This window comes from Buteo buteo, chromosome 5, assembly GCF_964188355.1.
Source record: "Buteo buteo chromosome 5, bButBut1.hap1.1, whole genome shotgun sequence".
NCBI lineage: Eukaryota > Metazoa > Chordata > Aves > Accipitriformes > Accipitridae > Buteo > Buteo buteo.
This window is the reverse complement of record NC_134175.1, coordinates 26450650-26468516: the sequence shown is the minus strand read 5'-3', so window position 1 is coordinate 26468516 and position 17867 is coordinate 26450650. Positions and strand designations below refer to the sequence as shown.

The 17867-nt window shown below is 37.3% G+C and overlaps 1 protein-coding gene across 6 annotated transcripts in view; it reads right to left on the bottom strand.

Moving 5' to 3' along the window:
* The window catches only part of PDE1A (phosphodiesterase 1A), a 230481-nt gene that overhangs the window by 158395 nt on the left and 54219 nt on the right, over positions 1–17867 (bottom strand). For all 6 annotated transcript variants that reach the window (XR_012650458.1, XR_012650459.1, XM_075028310.1 and 3 more), the window contains one exon: positions 3569–3682. Coding sequence is in view for 4 of the 6 variants with exons in the window: in XM_075028310.1 (XP_074884411.1) it covers positions 3569–3675 (107 nt within the window). In the remaining 2 variants the exon portion in view is untranslated. The remainder of the gene's footprint in view (positions 1–3568; positions 3683–17867) is intronic.

Sequence of the window (17867 nt, the reverse complement as noted above, 5' to 3'; positions counted from 1 at the left end):
GACAGCCAACATATACTGTAAACAGACAGCACACCATTTCACAGAATAATGAAGAACACAGAGTTAAGTCAAGTCTACCTGCAGATTAAGGAAAATACCAAGCACTGTAAGGTCAGTAGGCATAGAGAGCTCTGCCTCAAATCTGGTTCTCTGGGATCTGAATTAAAATGCTTTAAAGAAGCTGCTTCTCTTTCAGAGCTCACTACCATGCTCTATCAGCATCTGAAGATAAACTCTCCCAGGCAGCAAATCTTCTGGTCCGATTGACACCAGAATACATTTAAGCTGGAGACTTAGTTACTGTCTAAAGTAAGATTCCATCTGATAGAGAATGAAAGGCTAAGGGAGAAAAAGTGCAATCAGTGGCATTAAACGGTCTGAGAAGGAGCCCCTTGGCCAGGCTGTGACAAGATGTTTCTGAAGTGGAAGGTGTGTAACACCCTCCTTCAGTCAGGCAGCTGGAATTCCAGCAGTGGCTTGGATGGCTTTTGTTTTTACTTTTCTGCATAACAAAGAATTATAAAAGCCACACTAGTATACAAGTTATTTAGCTGTCACTTGTTATTTGTTTTTGCTTTCTCCCTGAAGTACAAAACATTAGAAGCTTGCAGTCTGCATACTGAAAATGTCTCACTTCAAGGACCAGAAGCTCCAGTCAAGACAGAAATATACACGACTCATTTTCCCAAGTCCTGTTTCACTGAGCTTGTGTTTTATACACTCAGGCATCAATAAACTCAGCAACAATGCTAAGGATCTAGTCATTAATTTCAAATTAATCTCTTCTTTGCCAAATAATCTCCTTTTTTGCATCATTGCTGCAATTGCAATGTAAAGAAAATAGAGTTGGATTTTTACTTGCCATGCAGAAGGAAGAGCTTGGCTGTAGGGCCACATGGACCCGATGAAAGTTAGGTATGGTTTTCATTTTATTCAAAACATCCAAGCCTTTATCATAGCACTTAGGGAGAGCATTAGGTTAGCAAGGTCTATGCACAGGCCTATAGAGTAGAAAACCCATAGAAAGGCCGTTTCATTCAAGCTTCCACAATACCCAGCTTTTCTTACCAGGCATTCCAACAAGTATTTTCATCTATCCTTAAGTGTATTCAACTCAACTATCTTACAGAGCAGTCTGCATTTGCAAAAATAATTAAAAAAAAAAATAACAAAAACACCCCAAGACATATGAGGTTAAGTGTATATGGAATTCTGTAGCCAAATCCATAACTAAATGTCTATTATGCAAAAAGCTGAAAAGCTAACAGAAAATAAAAGCTCATTTTAAGTAAGGACCTACTGTGCAGCTTCTAAACACTATCCAGATAATTACCTAAATGAAATCCAATGTTCTTTCAGAAATAATGACCTGCTTGCAAGAAGATAATCAGCACTCTCGACTGGCAAAATACAGTAAAACTGTGCTGAAATCACATATATACATTGGTGAAAACTCTGTAGGCCTGTGGACTTTATCAGCAAGAACAGATTTAGCTTCATAATTCACACCACGTCTTGACTTCAGCACAGATATACTACCGTATACTACTTTAAAAACTCAGTAATTTGTCTTCATACATACTCAGTTTCATTAACAGGTCCCCTACCTAAAATAAAACAATTCTCCTGACTAACAATTTATAAAAAAATGCTTCCCAAGTCAGATTACCTATCTGTGGCAGTCCCACTTATCTGTCCCTCTCCCCTATCACATACAAACATACTTCTACTTTAATATCTGTGCATCAGCAAAAATAATCCTTTTCCTTAATGATTGATGCTTATACTACAAACTGAGCATAGAGATCTACTCTGAAAAATTCAACTTTTTAAAATTTCCCCATATAATATTCATAATATTGACTAGTCAGAGATTTCCAATCGACTAGTGAATAATTAAAATGAAATCATCGGGAAGTCTGAAAAACAGTCAGCTGAGCATGTATCTAATAATATAACCTGTTTCTTTCAAATACAAGTATTTTAGCACTATCTTGTCTTGCGGTCACAACAGTCAACAGGTTGGCAGCAACCTGTGAAAGATGCACCGTTTTCAAACACTTAAGCTCCATTTGTTTTTGATACACCTCAAACTCCAACTATTGTTTTAACTACTCCTAAGGAAGCATGAACCTTATTTCCTGGAGCTGTTGTACTGAGTGTCACTAACATTTAGTTATTTACATTAGTCTGTTTAATGGCACCACTCCAGAGGCAGCTGAAAGGAAATGTTTCAACCCAAGAGCCTAGTGGTAACAGAGAACTTACAGAACAAACAAAAGCTGCAGCTTAGACCCTACGCAAATAGAAGTCTGCACAAACTGATGGATGTCTCTAGGAGCAGAAACCCAAAGGCAAGATGTGTGGCATCAGGAAATGATCAAAATATTTGCTCCGCTACATACACTTTAGGGTTTCTAGGGCCAAAATGGTTCCCAAAGTGCATAATCTTAAACACAGCGATGATAGGATTCAGAGCAAATATTCAAAAGCACATCACAGAGAAATTCTGATAAATCCCTGGCCACAACTGAAAAATTACTTTCCAGTGAAGAAAACCAACTTTCTCTTGAAAGAAAGCAGATGGTGGAAACTCCCTTTCCCACAGCCAGCTTGAATCCCTACCTAATGCATAGGGGAAACAGGCAGTGCCATAGCCAATGCATCTAATCCTCTTAGCACTATAAGTAACCCATTTTCCTTCAACAGCTGAAACACTACATAGCATCTGTGGAATACCTTTAGATATTTCAAATCTTTCCAGCAAAAATAATAGAGCCATTTCCTTGCTTCCAAAGCAACAAATGTAACATGTATTTATTTGTAACATCCTGACACCAGCTTCCAGAGCAAAAACCAGCTAAATGCTTAAAAGGACACGCTGAAGTTTAAGGGGTTTTGAACACACTAGTTTGATGAAGTTTCTCTCTGACAGGTTGCAGATGTTTATTTACTGATCATTTACAGCAAAAGTCTACACTGAAAATTGCATTTGAGAGGCATGAATTAGACACAGCAGGTGCATAGTGGCCCCTTCAAATAGTCCTTCAGTCAGTTTTTAGCATTACTGAGCACCAAAATAACTGACAAAAAAACAGAGACATTGCATCTTCCTAATAGCTAAACACCTTTTAATATAGACTTCTTTACCTGCACTCTCAAAAGGCAAAGTACTGATACCTCCTATGGAACTGCAATAATATACTTACCTATACATACTGACAGGAATGATGAAAGAAGCTCCAGCAATGTTGATTCTGAAGATAACATTTACAAAATCATATCAGAGCTATGGAAATGTTAACCTGAAAGGACTTACTGGCATTTCAATTTGGATAATAACTCTCACTAGCTATATACCTTTTAAATGAGGTGATTGAACCTTATACAAAGTCTGACATTAATCTGAGTACCATCATATATGAAAGCGAGGTACTGTATTATGAGAGTATATACTATTCACAGCTTAGAGATAACTCTCCAATTTGCTAATTAGTCATTTTAACAAACAGATGAAAATGATCTTTCCCAGGGAACAGAACAAAAGCCAAGGAGAGAATCTACTCACATTCCTTTGAGCCGTTGCCACATTTTCTCTGCGTGTCCTCCTATTTGATACTTTATAGAGGTGTTTTCCAGTTCCCGAGTTGTTTCCATCGCTCGAGCCCCCATCATTACTGTCCTATAGCGATACAGTTACAGTCAGGCTCAGCAGCAAGTAAAAGCATTCTTTAGTCCACTACAAATGTCGGAAGATCCATGCATGTTAGACAGTAGCTGCTGTCATATCAAAACACATGAGAATTACAACAGCTGAGGGACGATCCTGCCTGAATCGCTATTCACTTTGATAGACAAATCCACTCTCCCCCCCCCCCAAGCACAGAGCAAGTACACACAGCTCCTCTGACCTCACGAGTCTAATCCATACGTGTGAGCCAGCTACTATACTACTGACTGCTCAAGCTCCTTTCTCATGCACTTTTCCTGCTGTAGGAATACGCACAGAAGCACAAAGGATTCCTTAAAATGGACTATAATGCATTGCCATGCAGGATAAATGTGAATGGCTTTAACAATCCAGAAGGAAAGAAAGGCTGGTTTCTGCTCTGCAGGTTGGAGAAACAGGCTGCAATAGGAAAGCAGATGGTAGAAGCCAGTATCAGCCACATCACCCTACAAAAAGAGTGCATGTTCAAATGCCAGAGCTTTCCTCTCTTTAGTTGATCCTGAATTGATTCTTAATGAATAAATATCTACCAGCCTCTCAGTAAAAATATGACTGTACAAATGCTAAGTCGGTAGTGAAGACATGTATAAATCCCTGCAGACGAGAAATCAGAGAGCTCTACAGGTTGTTATTGAAGGAATATGCTGTAATGATGACTATTCACCTTCTCCTAGCAACTCCACACAGTAGGTAACTGTCAATTTAACTGGTGGAAAATGTAGCAGCTGCAAGACAGCCCGCTCAATGAATCCTTTGGGACAGCAGCATGCGTGTGTCAAAATCTGATGCTGAACTGTGTGCGTCTGCCAGCAAAAAAAACAATTAAGTGCATGCAAACAGCAAAAGGGTTGAGGACTACACAGTAAGGCAGCCATGCAGCAGATTGCCAGCTCTGCCTTTCAAGTGCAAACCTAAGAATCTAGTTGTATAGCCAAAACTGGGATTTGGAGAGGGCAAAGGAGAGGAATTCCTTGCTGGTTGCTCAGCCACAGACTTGGGTTTGCAGCGCAGCTCCTGTACTCTGTAAATAGCACCTGTCTTTTTTGGTGAGTCAGTGACAATCTTCATTGCTGAAGCAGCAGCCAAATAATCAAATATACCACAGGCTTATCTCAGTGATCATGTTTGTTTCAATCAGAGTAAGAACTGTGCAAGAAGCCAGGCAAGAGAAGTGTGCCAAGTAGGAGTAAATATGCCTGAGCTTTGGCAGCTACTGGTGTCACTGCCAGCTGGGAAAAGGGGCTTTGGGTCCATGATGGAACAGTGAGGATGAGTGTCCTCAGATGCTAACTGGAAGGAGCCTAATGGTAGGAGATGCAAATCTCAGTATGGCTTTAACTAGACAGCTATATCCATGTTAAATTTTACAAAGATGCGAGATGATGAGAGGTTCCATCTGATGCAACTGGCAGAAATGGGTAATATCGTTAAGTACTCAAGATCTTACAGAAAACAAAAATGAGGCTCACTGCTTTGAAATAATCCTAACACTTCAGAAATGCCTAATCAATTTTCTTTCTCTAGGATAACTTTTATGCACATTATAGATCTAAAATATACCCTATGAGGGTTATAAATAAGTTTGAGATGCATCTTTTATACAATGATTTCAGGTGGATAATTAAATAGTACATTTCGTTTACTTCTATGGATTTAACACATACATAGTTTTAAACTGGTATTAATTCACAGACTTTCACAAAATTATTCCTGACTCAGATATATAAGAGTCAGTCCCATAAAATTCACTAGCAATATCTGAAAAATAGTTGCTGGATGAGCAACATCTCCTACAATTTTCAGACAGCATCATAAGACAACAGTGAAGAAATATGAACATCGGTTTTTTTCAAAAACTGCAAAGCATTTATTTGGTTAAAGGCATCAGCAGTAACTTTGAAACTTCACTGAGGAACCACTTAAAAACTCCCAAACTTTCTACTCCTGTTATGCATGGAGTCCAACTAAAGTTTGTAAGAACAAGTATAAATATTCTTCCATGGAATAACTAATAAGAACATCTCACACTAATCTGGGTTCTTCCCTGGCTTTTAACTGACAGACATCTGAAGCAACACAAAGAAATTAAGTATTTATAGAAACCACATAAATCTCCAGGGACAGAGGGGAATTTTAAGGGCCTATTTTTTCTCATAAAGTATTCCCGGCTCTTGTTGTCCAATTCTACAATAAAAAAATAGTGGCATTTGTAAGCTGTTCTCTCTTCCTCACAAGGAAATAAGCAGTTGAAAACACATTGCTTTGATTTACAGGAGAAAAGCATTATAAGCAGGTAATATCCTTCAGGAAGGGAAGAAGGAACAAACTGCCCAAACAATATCACTGGAAATGGAGGTACACCTGCTAACTTCACCAGAACTCCACAAAGGAAAATCGTAAAAAGACTTTGCTCCTTGCAGGACCACACCACTGCAACAATAGAAACTCCTACAACGAAAGCACCTGGCATGGCTTAAGCAAAGGACAAACAAAGCAGCCCCCTCCCCAAAGGCTTATCCTGAGGATCGACAGAGTAAACCACCAGAGATGACAATGAAAGATGAAATTGTGTTCCTGAAAATGAAAGAAACAGCAGGAAACACATAAAAACAGATAGATAAGGCATTAGAAAATCAAGGAAGTAGCCAGAGCAAGTGTCTTGTATGTCCCTAAGGAGAGAGAAACAAACCATTTAAAACAAACAAACAAACAACTTTTAAGTATGCTGTTATCCTGGAAACATGGGCAAAGAAATCCTCATGGAGACACAGGGAAAGGAAGGATCTTTCCTCCCTTTAGCTGCTGTGAATAATGCTCAGAGAATGAAGCAGCTGGGCCTGCACCTTTCCTCCGGCTCAGAGGAAGGCAGGCACAGAGGCTGAGAATGACAGAGCCCAAGCAGTGCCAACACCCCTCTGACTGCAAGAGGTGACATGGGGCAGAAAGGACAGGAGTGTGCTGCTGGAATATAGAACAACCATACATTAAAGCCCATACATAACAACGAGGGGATTGAGGGAGGAATTACGGATAACCTGACTTGCTCAGAAATACGCATCTGTGCCCCGGCAGTACAAACTGGTCTAAAGAAGATCCAGAATACTAAACAATGAGCAGCTACTTCAGGAAGCCAAATCAACCAGAGAGATAGCATCTGAAATGATAAGTTATCTTAAATAGTTTTTCTCTTTCCACTTCTTGTTTTTCTTCTGTTTTTCTGTTCTTCCCCTACCTAACCCGGTGTTTCTGCTATGGTCCCCACAAGTTGTTGTTACAGTCCATCTTGCTCCTATAAAAATATAATCTTTTTTGCCCTTTGCGCACAGCTTTTTCTTTTTTTTTCAAATTTCAGCTTAAAATTTCCACACTAAAGTGAATACTAAAGGAAAGCCTATATCATTAGTCAATATGGATGTATATTAAGATAATTAATTTTTTTGCCCTTAAATGTGGCAAAATAAAACTGTCCTGGTGCCACTTAATCCTCAGATAGGAAGCTACACTTACTGATAATGTATCCTAAGCTCCTTTTCTTTCATCTAAAAATACTTCACTTCAGTAGTAATATCAATGCAAAGAAATAATTTTAAAATACACCCAACAGTAAAGCTTTTCAATATTGAGTACTGAGAGACCTTTAGAGTTATGCCAATATCACACAGCTACAATGAAAACAACTTAACTTAAAATTGGGAAAAAACTGCAGGTTTTATACAATGACCAGTTAGAGATTAGCTATAGAAACAGGAAAGGGATCTTGCAGGTTTTGATAAGGGGAATTAGAGCTTTATTTTAAATAAATCCTCTGCTCCTGAAGGGAAATCAAATATGCTGCTTTGTTTGAAATTATCTTCAAAACATCTAGCTCATGACAAATAGAGAATAAGGAAGTATCAAGAGGCCTGCAGGGTGACTTGTCAGACTAATACTCATCCCTCCAAATCTGACAACACAAACTTCCCTGTGGTTGAACTGCAGGAGAGGCATGAACTAATTAAGATATTTGAAAACATAAGAAAAAACAAAACAAAACAAAACCAATAAACCCTTAAAAAGATAAGATAAATTTATTGTAAGTAGTGACAGCAGGTACTAGATCTGTATGCTGACTGTCCTGGCCCTGATCTAACAAGCACTAATACACATCTAATTTTAAGCAGGTAAAGCTTTGCATTTATTTGCTGGGTAAGACAGAGTTCAGCACCATTGTAAATAAAGGAGTTAAATCGCTGAAGAACTGCCCGCCAGTAGACTCGACTGTTACAGGTTCTGTTCACAAAGTACCATAAGGTAGAACAGAGATCCCATCACTCAAATTCTGCCCTTGCAGAAAATGAATGGCTTGGTAGACAGTGTTCTTCATGTCTCCTTCTGCCCTCCCCATTGTCTATTATATTCCCATTTGTGATGTGCAAACCCCTTCTTCACAAGCAGAGTTTCCAGCTTGCTTGCAATGCCCAAATGTGTGAATTATTAATCAATAAGAAGCACAGCAGAGAAAAAGGAATAATTGGTCTTATTAAAGTTCATGGACTTTAGTTAAATACATAGGTCTCCAGCAATCTGGCAATGGCAAAATATTGATGTTACAGTAATCTTGGATTTTCAGATTCTCCATAGAATATATTAATAAAATTAGTAGAGTTACATAATTGAGGAATAACAACTTCAAAGATCTACACATATGGTCTACACAGTGCATTGGCATTGAATCAGTTAATTAGGTAAAAGAGTTGGGATTGACGTATTAACAGTGATTGGATGATCTAAATAAGGAGATCCAACAAGGAACATTTTCCCTTAGTTGTTTTTTTTTTAATTTTAGTATTTTCTGCTACATCTGATTTACTGTATTTGAGGCTTCTTCATATAATCACTAAAGTATGTATATTCATTCACATGTCCTGTAAGTAGCAAGCTGTAAGTATAGCAGGGAGAAAAAATATCTTCTATTTGTTTGTTATGTGCAGGGTATATCATATTGGTAATGAATGTGGAATCAGATTTATTGAAGCTTTTAGGCAATTAAAAATGAAAACAAATACCCATGAAAGCTTGCAGGCAAATTAGCTGATAAATCTCAGGGCACAAACAGACATATATTTGAAAACCTACTTAAGATATATTAAGACCTTGTCACATTTGATTGTTCAATACTGCCCCTTACTAGATGTCAGCAGCTCCAAAATTCTGTCATGACTGTGCATGAGTGTTCACAGACAAGTTCAGTGCCAAGTAAAGTTGGGCTGATTAAAGCAGATGTCTTAAATCTGCACTAATGTTGTCTAGGACCTCACTGCAGTCAATAAAATTCAGATGTCCAAGTGCCTTAGATAGGCACATCTATTATTAAGTTTACTTTGAATATGATCTTACACTCAGTTTACTTTAAGGAATCATTTGTTTAATTTAGTGAACCAAACAATCTGAAAAATTCTGGGAGATGGAGACATGGCAAAAAATGAATAATTGCAGAGATGTGGAATGCATGAGAGGTGTGTTACGGATAATCCCAACAAAAAGAACTGCAGAGGAAAACTTACTACTGCATCATCAGTAGCAAGACGGAAAAAGATAAAAAGATGACTATTTTTTGAGCAGCTGGACTTGAAAGAGGTCTTGGAAGCAGAGTTTGAAAAGTGTTGAAAACAAAGAAACACAGCTCTCAATCAAGAAGAAATCAAAAGTTCAGCAGAAAGTGTGTTGCATGTCAGTGAAGGAAACGAAGCAGAAGAGTTGTTCAAGGCAGGTTGATAAAAGGATTGTCTCGACCTGCTTTGTAAGATAGATGCTCAGTTGGCAGTTGCATGCTACTTTTTCCAGGTATATGGACATTGGTCAGCAGAAATTCACCAGTAATTTAAGCTGAAGGATAACTTTTTCATACACAGGAAACAAACTGGATGTTGAGCGAAGAAAAAATTGAGAGTGCTGAATAGTTCTGAGGTTTTCTTTAGTCTTACTTCCCATTAAAAATTACTCTATTATAACTTTTCAGTACTTAATGGTAACACTTCAGAAACAGAGACGCTGTGGTTACCTTATTCAAAACATGATTCTGAAAACAGGAACTTTAGCAATTGCATGTAGTTCATACAGTGTCACGGGGCAACTAGCACAACCTAAGAAAATAGAGGTTACAGGTTTTTAAGGTTTGGTGGCTTTTAACCTCTTTAGGATGAATTGGCAAACTGATTTTGAAAAGTATTGGCTGACATTGAAGAGGAACATACATGAAACAAGCACTAACTTCCAGGAACTCCTTAGGAAGCAGCTGGGCTACAAAACTAATATGCTGATTTTTGCAAAGAGAGGAAACCATTCTAGAGCTGGCAGCAGTGTCAAAATAAGATGGATTGAAATTGCCACAGAGAATCACAAGGATAACAGTGTACTTCATAACAGGAGGTAGTTGTATCATAAACCCAAGCATCTCCAGTAAGTTTGGTGCAGTTCTGGATGATATACAGTATTGTATGTGATACCTTGAAAGCAGATTATGTCAAACAGTGCTTTCAAAAGTATCAAGGTCTTCATTCATGTATGCTTTTGCTTTAAAGAAAAATAAGATGATCATGACCTCTTCGATCCAACTTATAAAAATATTGAAGGAAAAATCTACTGAGTAATGGCAGCTTATTGACCTTTCAATGTCAAAAAGGGTAAAACTGCCCCCATACTGTAGAATAAATAGTTGTAGAATAAATATAAATGTTCCAGGTTAGTTGTGCTTCTTTTATCAGAGGCCACTACCTGTTTTATCACATTTTATATGTTTTCAATCTCTTCTTTAGGAGTTTTATAAAGCCATTATAATGTTGATAATGATGCACAGAAGAGGTAATGGTAAGGTAAAAGTCATTTGAACACAAAAGCTGTGCTTGACTGTGAAAAATTGTAACTGTCAAGTTATTGGTATGAGCATGTAACTAGAGAAAGAGAGAATACAGAATACAAGGCAAAAGGAATTAGGAAATCTGAATTTGGCAAAGGATTTGGCAGTTTATCCCACTGAACTGCATCAGATGTAAAGAAAATAACTAGTCCATGGTAGCAAGATGTGTGTAGACAAAGACAACATGGAGTAAAGTTGTTTCAGCTAATTATTGTCTACAAGAGGTTATTTCAAGCATTCATTCTGAGCTACTCAACAAAGAAAACAAGAAAGTCATTCCCTTTTGCTATACCTTACTTACACAAAGACCATAGCAACAAGAAAATGTTTCTTGATATTTATAAAGGACTATAACGGAACAGATGCCAGCAGAGAAAAATAAGTCTCTTCATCTCAAATGAAAGATGTTCATCAGGGAATCTATCCTCACCATAGCTGTTTTTACTGTAAACCAGCTTTCCACTAGTAGTTGACCCCAAACAGGTGGAATCAATTCATTACACTCCACATAGCAGTCCCTTCCAAACCTGAACTTCAAATCTGAGCTTTCAGGACAGAAGGGCAAAGGCACCCCCTTTGAGACACAAGACCTTCTGTATCATAAACCCAAGCATCTCCAGTAAGTTTGGTGCAGTTCTGGATGATAAACAGTATTGCATGTGATACCTTGAAAGCAGATTATGTCAAACAGTGCTTTCAAAAGTATCAAGGTCTTCATTTATGTATGCTTTTGCTTTAAAGAAAAATAAGATGATCATGACCTCTTCAATCTAAGTTATACAAATATTGAAGGAAAAATCTACTTAGTAATGGCAGTATATTGGATCTATGAAACAGCCACTTGATCAAGAGAGGAAAGCAATCAAAATAACTAAACACATAACCTGATTATTTTCATTTGTCAACACCCTAAATGCACAGTTACTTTCTCACAGTTACTTTCTTGCAGATATTACCTGGACCCACCTTGGCTTAAGGCCAAGTAAAAGAAATCTGGTTCTCTATATTTTGTTGAATGTGGAGAGTCAGAACTATTGTGTTGCTGTTTAATTTTATAGATTAGGTTCTAACAATCAGAAGAAAGCTCAAAACAAAGATGAGGGGGTTTTCAAGCCTATCTTCTCACACTTTGGGTGCCTGTATCAGTCCCACAGAGTCATCTAAAATTTGCATTTGAAAAATCAGAAAAATTCAGAAGATGTGTACAAAAAGCTAAACCATTATTATCTAAACTGTAGCTAGAGGATTTGAGGTTTAGGTTATCAGAAAATGGCTTTCCCCTCAAAAAATAAGCAGTTAATACTGAATACTATACTACCTTCTTTCCTACTGTCATGGTTTAACCCCAGCCGGCAACTAAGCACCACGCAGCCACTCACTTACCTCCCTAACAGTGGAATGGGGGAGAGAATCAGAAAGGTAAAAGTGAGAAAAAACTCATGGGCTGAGGTAAAGACAGTTTAATAGGTAAAGCAAAAGCCACGCACGCAAACAAAGCAAAGCAAGGAATTCATTCGCTACTTCCTATCAGCAGGAAGGTGTTCAGCCATCTCCAGGAAAGCAGGGCTCCATCACACATAAAGGTAACTTGGGAACACAAACACCGTTAACTCCAAATGTCACCCCTTCCTTCTTCTTCCCCCAGCTTTATATACTGAGTATGATGTCTTATGGTCTGGAGTATCCCTTTGGTCAGTTGGGGTCAGCTGTCCCAGCTGTATCCCCTCCTGATTTCTTGTGCACCCCCAGCCTACTTGCTGGTGGGGTGGTATGAGAAGCAGAAAAGGCCTTGGCGCTGTGTAAGCACTGCTCAGCAGCAACGAAAACATCTCAGCATTATCAATGCTGTTTCCAGCACAAATCTGAAGCTATCTCCATACTAGCTACTATGAAGAAAATTAACTCTACCCCAGCCAAAGCCAGCACACCTACTTTACATATTCTGGGGAAAAACAAGCATCTGTAAGTAAAAGCATTCTAACCTGGGTTGCCAGGATTCACTTGGGACCTTTCCTAGCAGGGAGAGAAGAAAGCCCCAATCCCATACAAAATCTCTTTCATCCTGTCGTGGTTTAACCCCAGCCAGCAACTAAACACCACGCAGCCGCTCACTCACTCCCCCCTCCACCCAGTGGGATGGGGGAGAAAATCAGGAAAAGAAGTAAAACTCCTGGGTTGAGATAAGAACGGTTTAATAGAACAGAAAAGAAGAAACTAATAATGATAATGATAACACTAATAAAATGACAACAGCAATAATAAAAGGATTGGAATGTACAAATGATGCGCAGGGCAATTGCTCACCACCCGCCGACCAACACCCAGTCAGTCCCCAAGCGGCGAAATCCCTGCCCCCCCCTTCCCAGTTCCTAAACTAGATGGGACGTCCCATGGTATGGAATACACTGTTGGCCAGTTTGGGTCAGGTGCCCTGGCTGGGCATGAGAAGCTGAAAAATCCCCGACCATAGTCTAAACACTACTGAGCAACAACTGAAAACATCAGTGTTATCAACATTCTTCACATACTGAACACAAAACATAGCACTGTACCAGCTACTAGGAAGACAGTTAACTCTATCCCAGCTGAAACCAGGACAATCCTTAGAGAAAACATGAGAAAAAGGGCATTCCCTAGTGGTTGACCGGCAGGTAAAACAACAGGGAAAGCAGAGGATAAGAATCAACAAAACAAATAGTTAACAGGAAAATTTGTATTTTCACTTCACAACATCCCTGATAACTACTTTAATTTATAGGAGTCCTAACGAGTAGCAGAACAGAACTAAAATTCTCCAGGAAAGTAACTCTGCACCTATTGCATTACTAAATGTGGAACTCAACATCATGGAGCAATGGTAAAGACCAAAAATATAAATTATTTCCAAGAGGACTGGATAAGATTATTAACCACAAGTCCAACAATGGCTGTTAAACTAAGTGGCTCACATGAAACCTCCAGCTCAGGATGTGAACAAACTGTGGGATGTTACAAGGTAAAAAAGTGTATTAGAGAAGCATCACTCTAGGTACCTATTATTTGTTATATCCCTTTCCTGCGTATTTTCTCCTGCCCATCACTGGGAACAGAATACTGAGTGACAGACATATGGCAGTTCTTACATCTTTATTCAATATAAAAGTGCTTCTCATTATATAGAAAAACATTTTTAATTCATTTTAAAATTAAAAAAACCCTGTATCTGTAGATACAGTAGTTTTCCTCCTCAGTTTACAAAGCAGTAGTCTCCCATAAAACCTTTGTAAAACACCTTCTGCTTCAGTAAACAAGATGATGGAGTCATTGGTACTGCTTATCCATGGTAGAAAACTAAATATATAGAGAGTCCCTAACAAAGAGCCAAGATTATGTTCCACACATCCTTCAACTTGGCCTGGATAATTTGCTATATAGTGCAAAACCTACAGAAGACATGCAAAGAACCTGGGAAAAATCAGCAAATGCAAGCTTAATTTTCACAACTTATAATTTCAAAAAAATCAATCTGTACAAAATTCATACTCTCCAAAAGGCACTATGAAAGAGAACAGAATTGTCTTGAATATTATTAAGTACATGACGTGCCTGTGTTGGAGTATGCACACTATTATCTGATTCAGAATTAGTTTATTCAGAATCTCTACACTTCGGGTAATTGCTACACAACTTGAAATCGAAGTGCAGCTGAAATCAGAAGGACCTTTTGTTAACATATTCTGCATTTTAAACTTAATTCCAGCAAGATGGATTCCAGCTTTTGGCTTTTAAACATCTTAAAAGATGAGTGGAGTATTAAACTGATGGTAAAAGCTGGCAGCACATTTAAAAATTAGTTCAACAGTGTAGCATGCAAAAAGATTAATCCCAAGAACAAAACTCTGCTGACAGTCAGATGTTTAGTATCACTTAAATGTGTTTAATATCACTGAAACATGCAAGTTCAACCAAAGTGTAGAGGTAAAGTTTAGGTAAGTTTTAAAGTTGTGTTGGCAAAATATGTCTGTTAAAACAGTTTTTCATATCAACCCATTATTTGGTATAAATGTCTATGCATACATTTTCCAAACAAAAATTAGAAGAGAGAAATATATGAATTCAAGTCAAAAAGCATCCAAAATGATGAGTTTTCAAATAAAATATTTCATTCTTAAATGCTGGACTGCTTAGAATGACAGATTCTAAAAGCATGATTTAATTATCTACCTTATTAATTTGTACTTTATTGACGCTTGAGCAATTAAATGTTAAACATATGTTGAAGGACTCATTGCTAGTGGAGGCCAGCAAAACTACTCACATTTACAGGTTGAAACATGAGGCCAGAGGAGCAACTGAACTATTCTTAATGCCAAATGCATTACTGATAGAGCAGTACATTAGCAATACTATTACATCTTTTGTCAGGTATACTACCAAAAGAGCTTTTCCTACCTTAATTGCTATAACCCCTCCACCACTGACTGTTTTCATGAAAATGTTTTTTTGCACCTGACATTATTCTAAGACCACTGATAGGACTGCTGGGTAGAGTGGGAACTGAAAAATACCATTACTCCATCTCTTATCTTATTCACTCTGTACAGTTACTAACACTGATGACTAAGCTTTGATATGGCTGGTGAAGTTGCACTAGCGATAAAGACTTACAGAAAAGAAATGTAAAAGAAAAGTAAGATCTACACAGCTCATCAGAATCCTTTTTTGGGCTATCTTATTTTTCTTCTGTTGTTTGTCTGTTTACTGTTATAATGCTTCCTGCCTGTATTAATCTCCATCAATGTAATTTAGCACGTGTAAATAGCTGTAAACCTCCTATCAATAGCAAAAAAAATTTCTGGAGATTAATTCAGACAGAACCTATGTCAGGCTCTGGGAGATGGAGGATTAACTTGCTCTACTGTGTTAAAAAATGTAAAAATATTTAACAAAACAGTGAGGTGATTTCCCTTGAAATAGAACACAGACTGAGCATAAACCAAGCAAGGATTTAGCAGCTTACAGAAGTGAAAAGAGATGAAGAATTCCTGCTTGATCTGACACAGCTATCTTACCAGATCAGGGCTTTCCCTACTCATTATTAAGTCAACAAGGTAACCATGCTGAAAAAAAAAGGCAAATTTTGGAATATAAATAAGTAAACACAAAATACAGGAAGTGTTTAGGAGATCTCAGGCAAAATCTTCTGTCCAGTTTTAGGAACGAAGCTTTAACAGTTTGGGCAAATAATAGTGAGTCCAGAGGTGAACAACAATAAAAAATAGCATAGGTATAGATAAATAAAGTTAGCATAAAGAAAGGGTACAATAATTGTATTTACTAGTCTATAAAATAAAAGAATTTGGTTAGATATGATGCTATTTTAATATATATATATATTGGATGCCAATACTAAAAAAAAAATCAGTGGTTGTCAATATATAGTTAGGGTAGGAGAAGAAGCAATCAGTTTAACTTGTAAAAAACAAAGTTTAGGCTATAAATTAAGAAACAGTCTCTAATTATGATAGTTAAACACTAGAGCTGGATACCCAGGGTGATAATGGAATCTTTTTCACTGAAGCTTAAGAACAGAACAGACAAAAATCTATCAGAAATACAGACAGTCCTTTGCATCTTTTCTATTTCCATTTTTTTAATCTTGATTTTGAAAATAGGCATTTTAATTAGCTGGGGTTGAGATATTCAAATATATCCCATGAAAAGGAAGATAGTAGCAGGTCCCACAGAGAAGCAATGGGATATAGCACATTATAAGCACAAGAACACTCAGCTACTCACAGGAGAATTCTCATGACTGGAAAAATATAATTTTCATTTCCATTAATAAAGTACAGTCATTTTCTTGTAAAGAGAGAAAGTCATCTTAAAAATATCCATGCTATCAATCCAGCATTCTAGAAACACTTTAGCAACAAATAGCAGTTTGTACTTCTCTCATAATGAAAATATTTCTGACTCTCCAGAAAGTATCTATGGAAAGCAATGAGTACCTGTGCATGTTCTATGATCTAAAAAGTGCATTGTTTCATCCAGTCAGGTGCAGTGCTGAACACAGATTAGTACACTAGTTTGACCAATTCCACATCACTTTCAAGAGCAATGGTATTGTTGAACTATATCTTCACAAAACACTTATTTTTTTTATTTTACAGATTAGAGTAATAGATGATAGCGAGAAAGAACAAAACTTGTTTCTGAATTGTTCTAGTGTTTAATTATTCTTTTTACTAAAAAAATTGCCCCTCATTTCCAACTGTTTTGGCTCCAACTTCCAGTAATAGGATCTTTTTCCATTTTCACCTCTTGCCTTATAAACCTTCTCTGCAGTACATTGCTTCCTCTTGTCCATACCTACAGATCATATTCCAATCACCACATAATCTTGTTGATAAACTAAAAAAATGGAGTTCTTAATTCTCCAACAAAAAGGTACATTTGTCACTCTTTTCAAGATCGAAACAATTTTCAGTGTTCACTAAAATAACTTCATTGTGAAATCAGCCCAAGTGTCCCTGCTGCGCTCTCAAACAGTTCTATCTTCTGTGCTGCCACAGCTGTTTTCTGTGAAGTAACTTCATTTGTCATCAGAAAGATTACGTTTATGCAACTTATTTTTTTAATAACTAGTGGTTAGCAAAAGTATCATATATTTGATAGCTTCCAGCATTGATGGGTTCATCAATCAGATTATTTATGTGACTTTTATTAAAACATGAGTAAAAGATAGACAAGCCTTTTCTTATTCAAGACAATGAGCCCTTTCCTATTTCAGGCTACAAAATGGCCTGGGTGAACATGTGAGAAAAAAACCCAAAACAGTAAAACAGGATAGAGGACTGGTGATTGATTGTTAGTTCTGAACTATTTTAAGCATCTTTATACTGTTAACCACTTTTCAGGGCAGCATTTGATGCCTAAATGACAACCATTTCGACAGATATCTGACTATCACTGCAGAACAGGAAAAGCTAGAAAACGAATTCAAACCTGACATTTTGGTTTTCCTCTGATAAAAGAACGACAGTATATCCTCTGAAAATTCTAACATGCTAAGTTCAGGGAATATTTCAAGTCAAACACATAATTACAAATATAGATAGAAAAAGAGATGCAGCATTTCTATTCTAATATAACAGCTACTTTTATCAAATATCACATGGCAATGTGGCTTTTGTTGTTGTTGTTATTTGTTTTTTTGTTTTAAAGATTACTGTACATTAGGATATGAAAAATATTCACTGT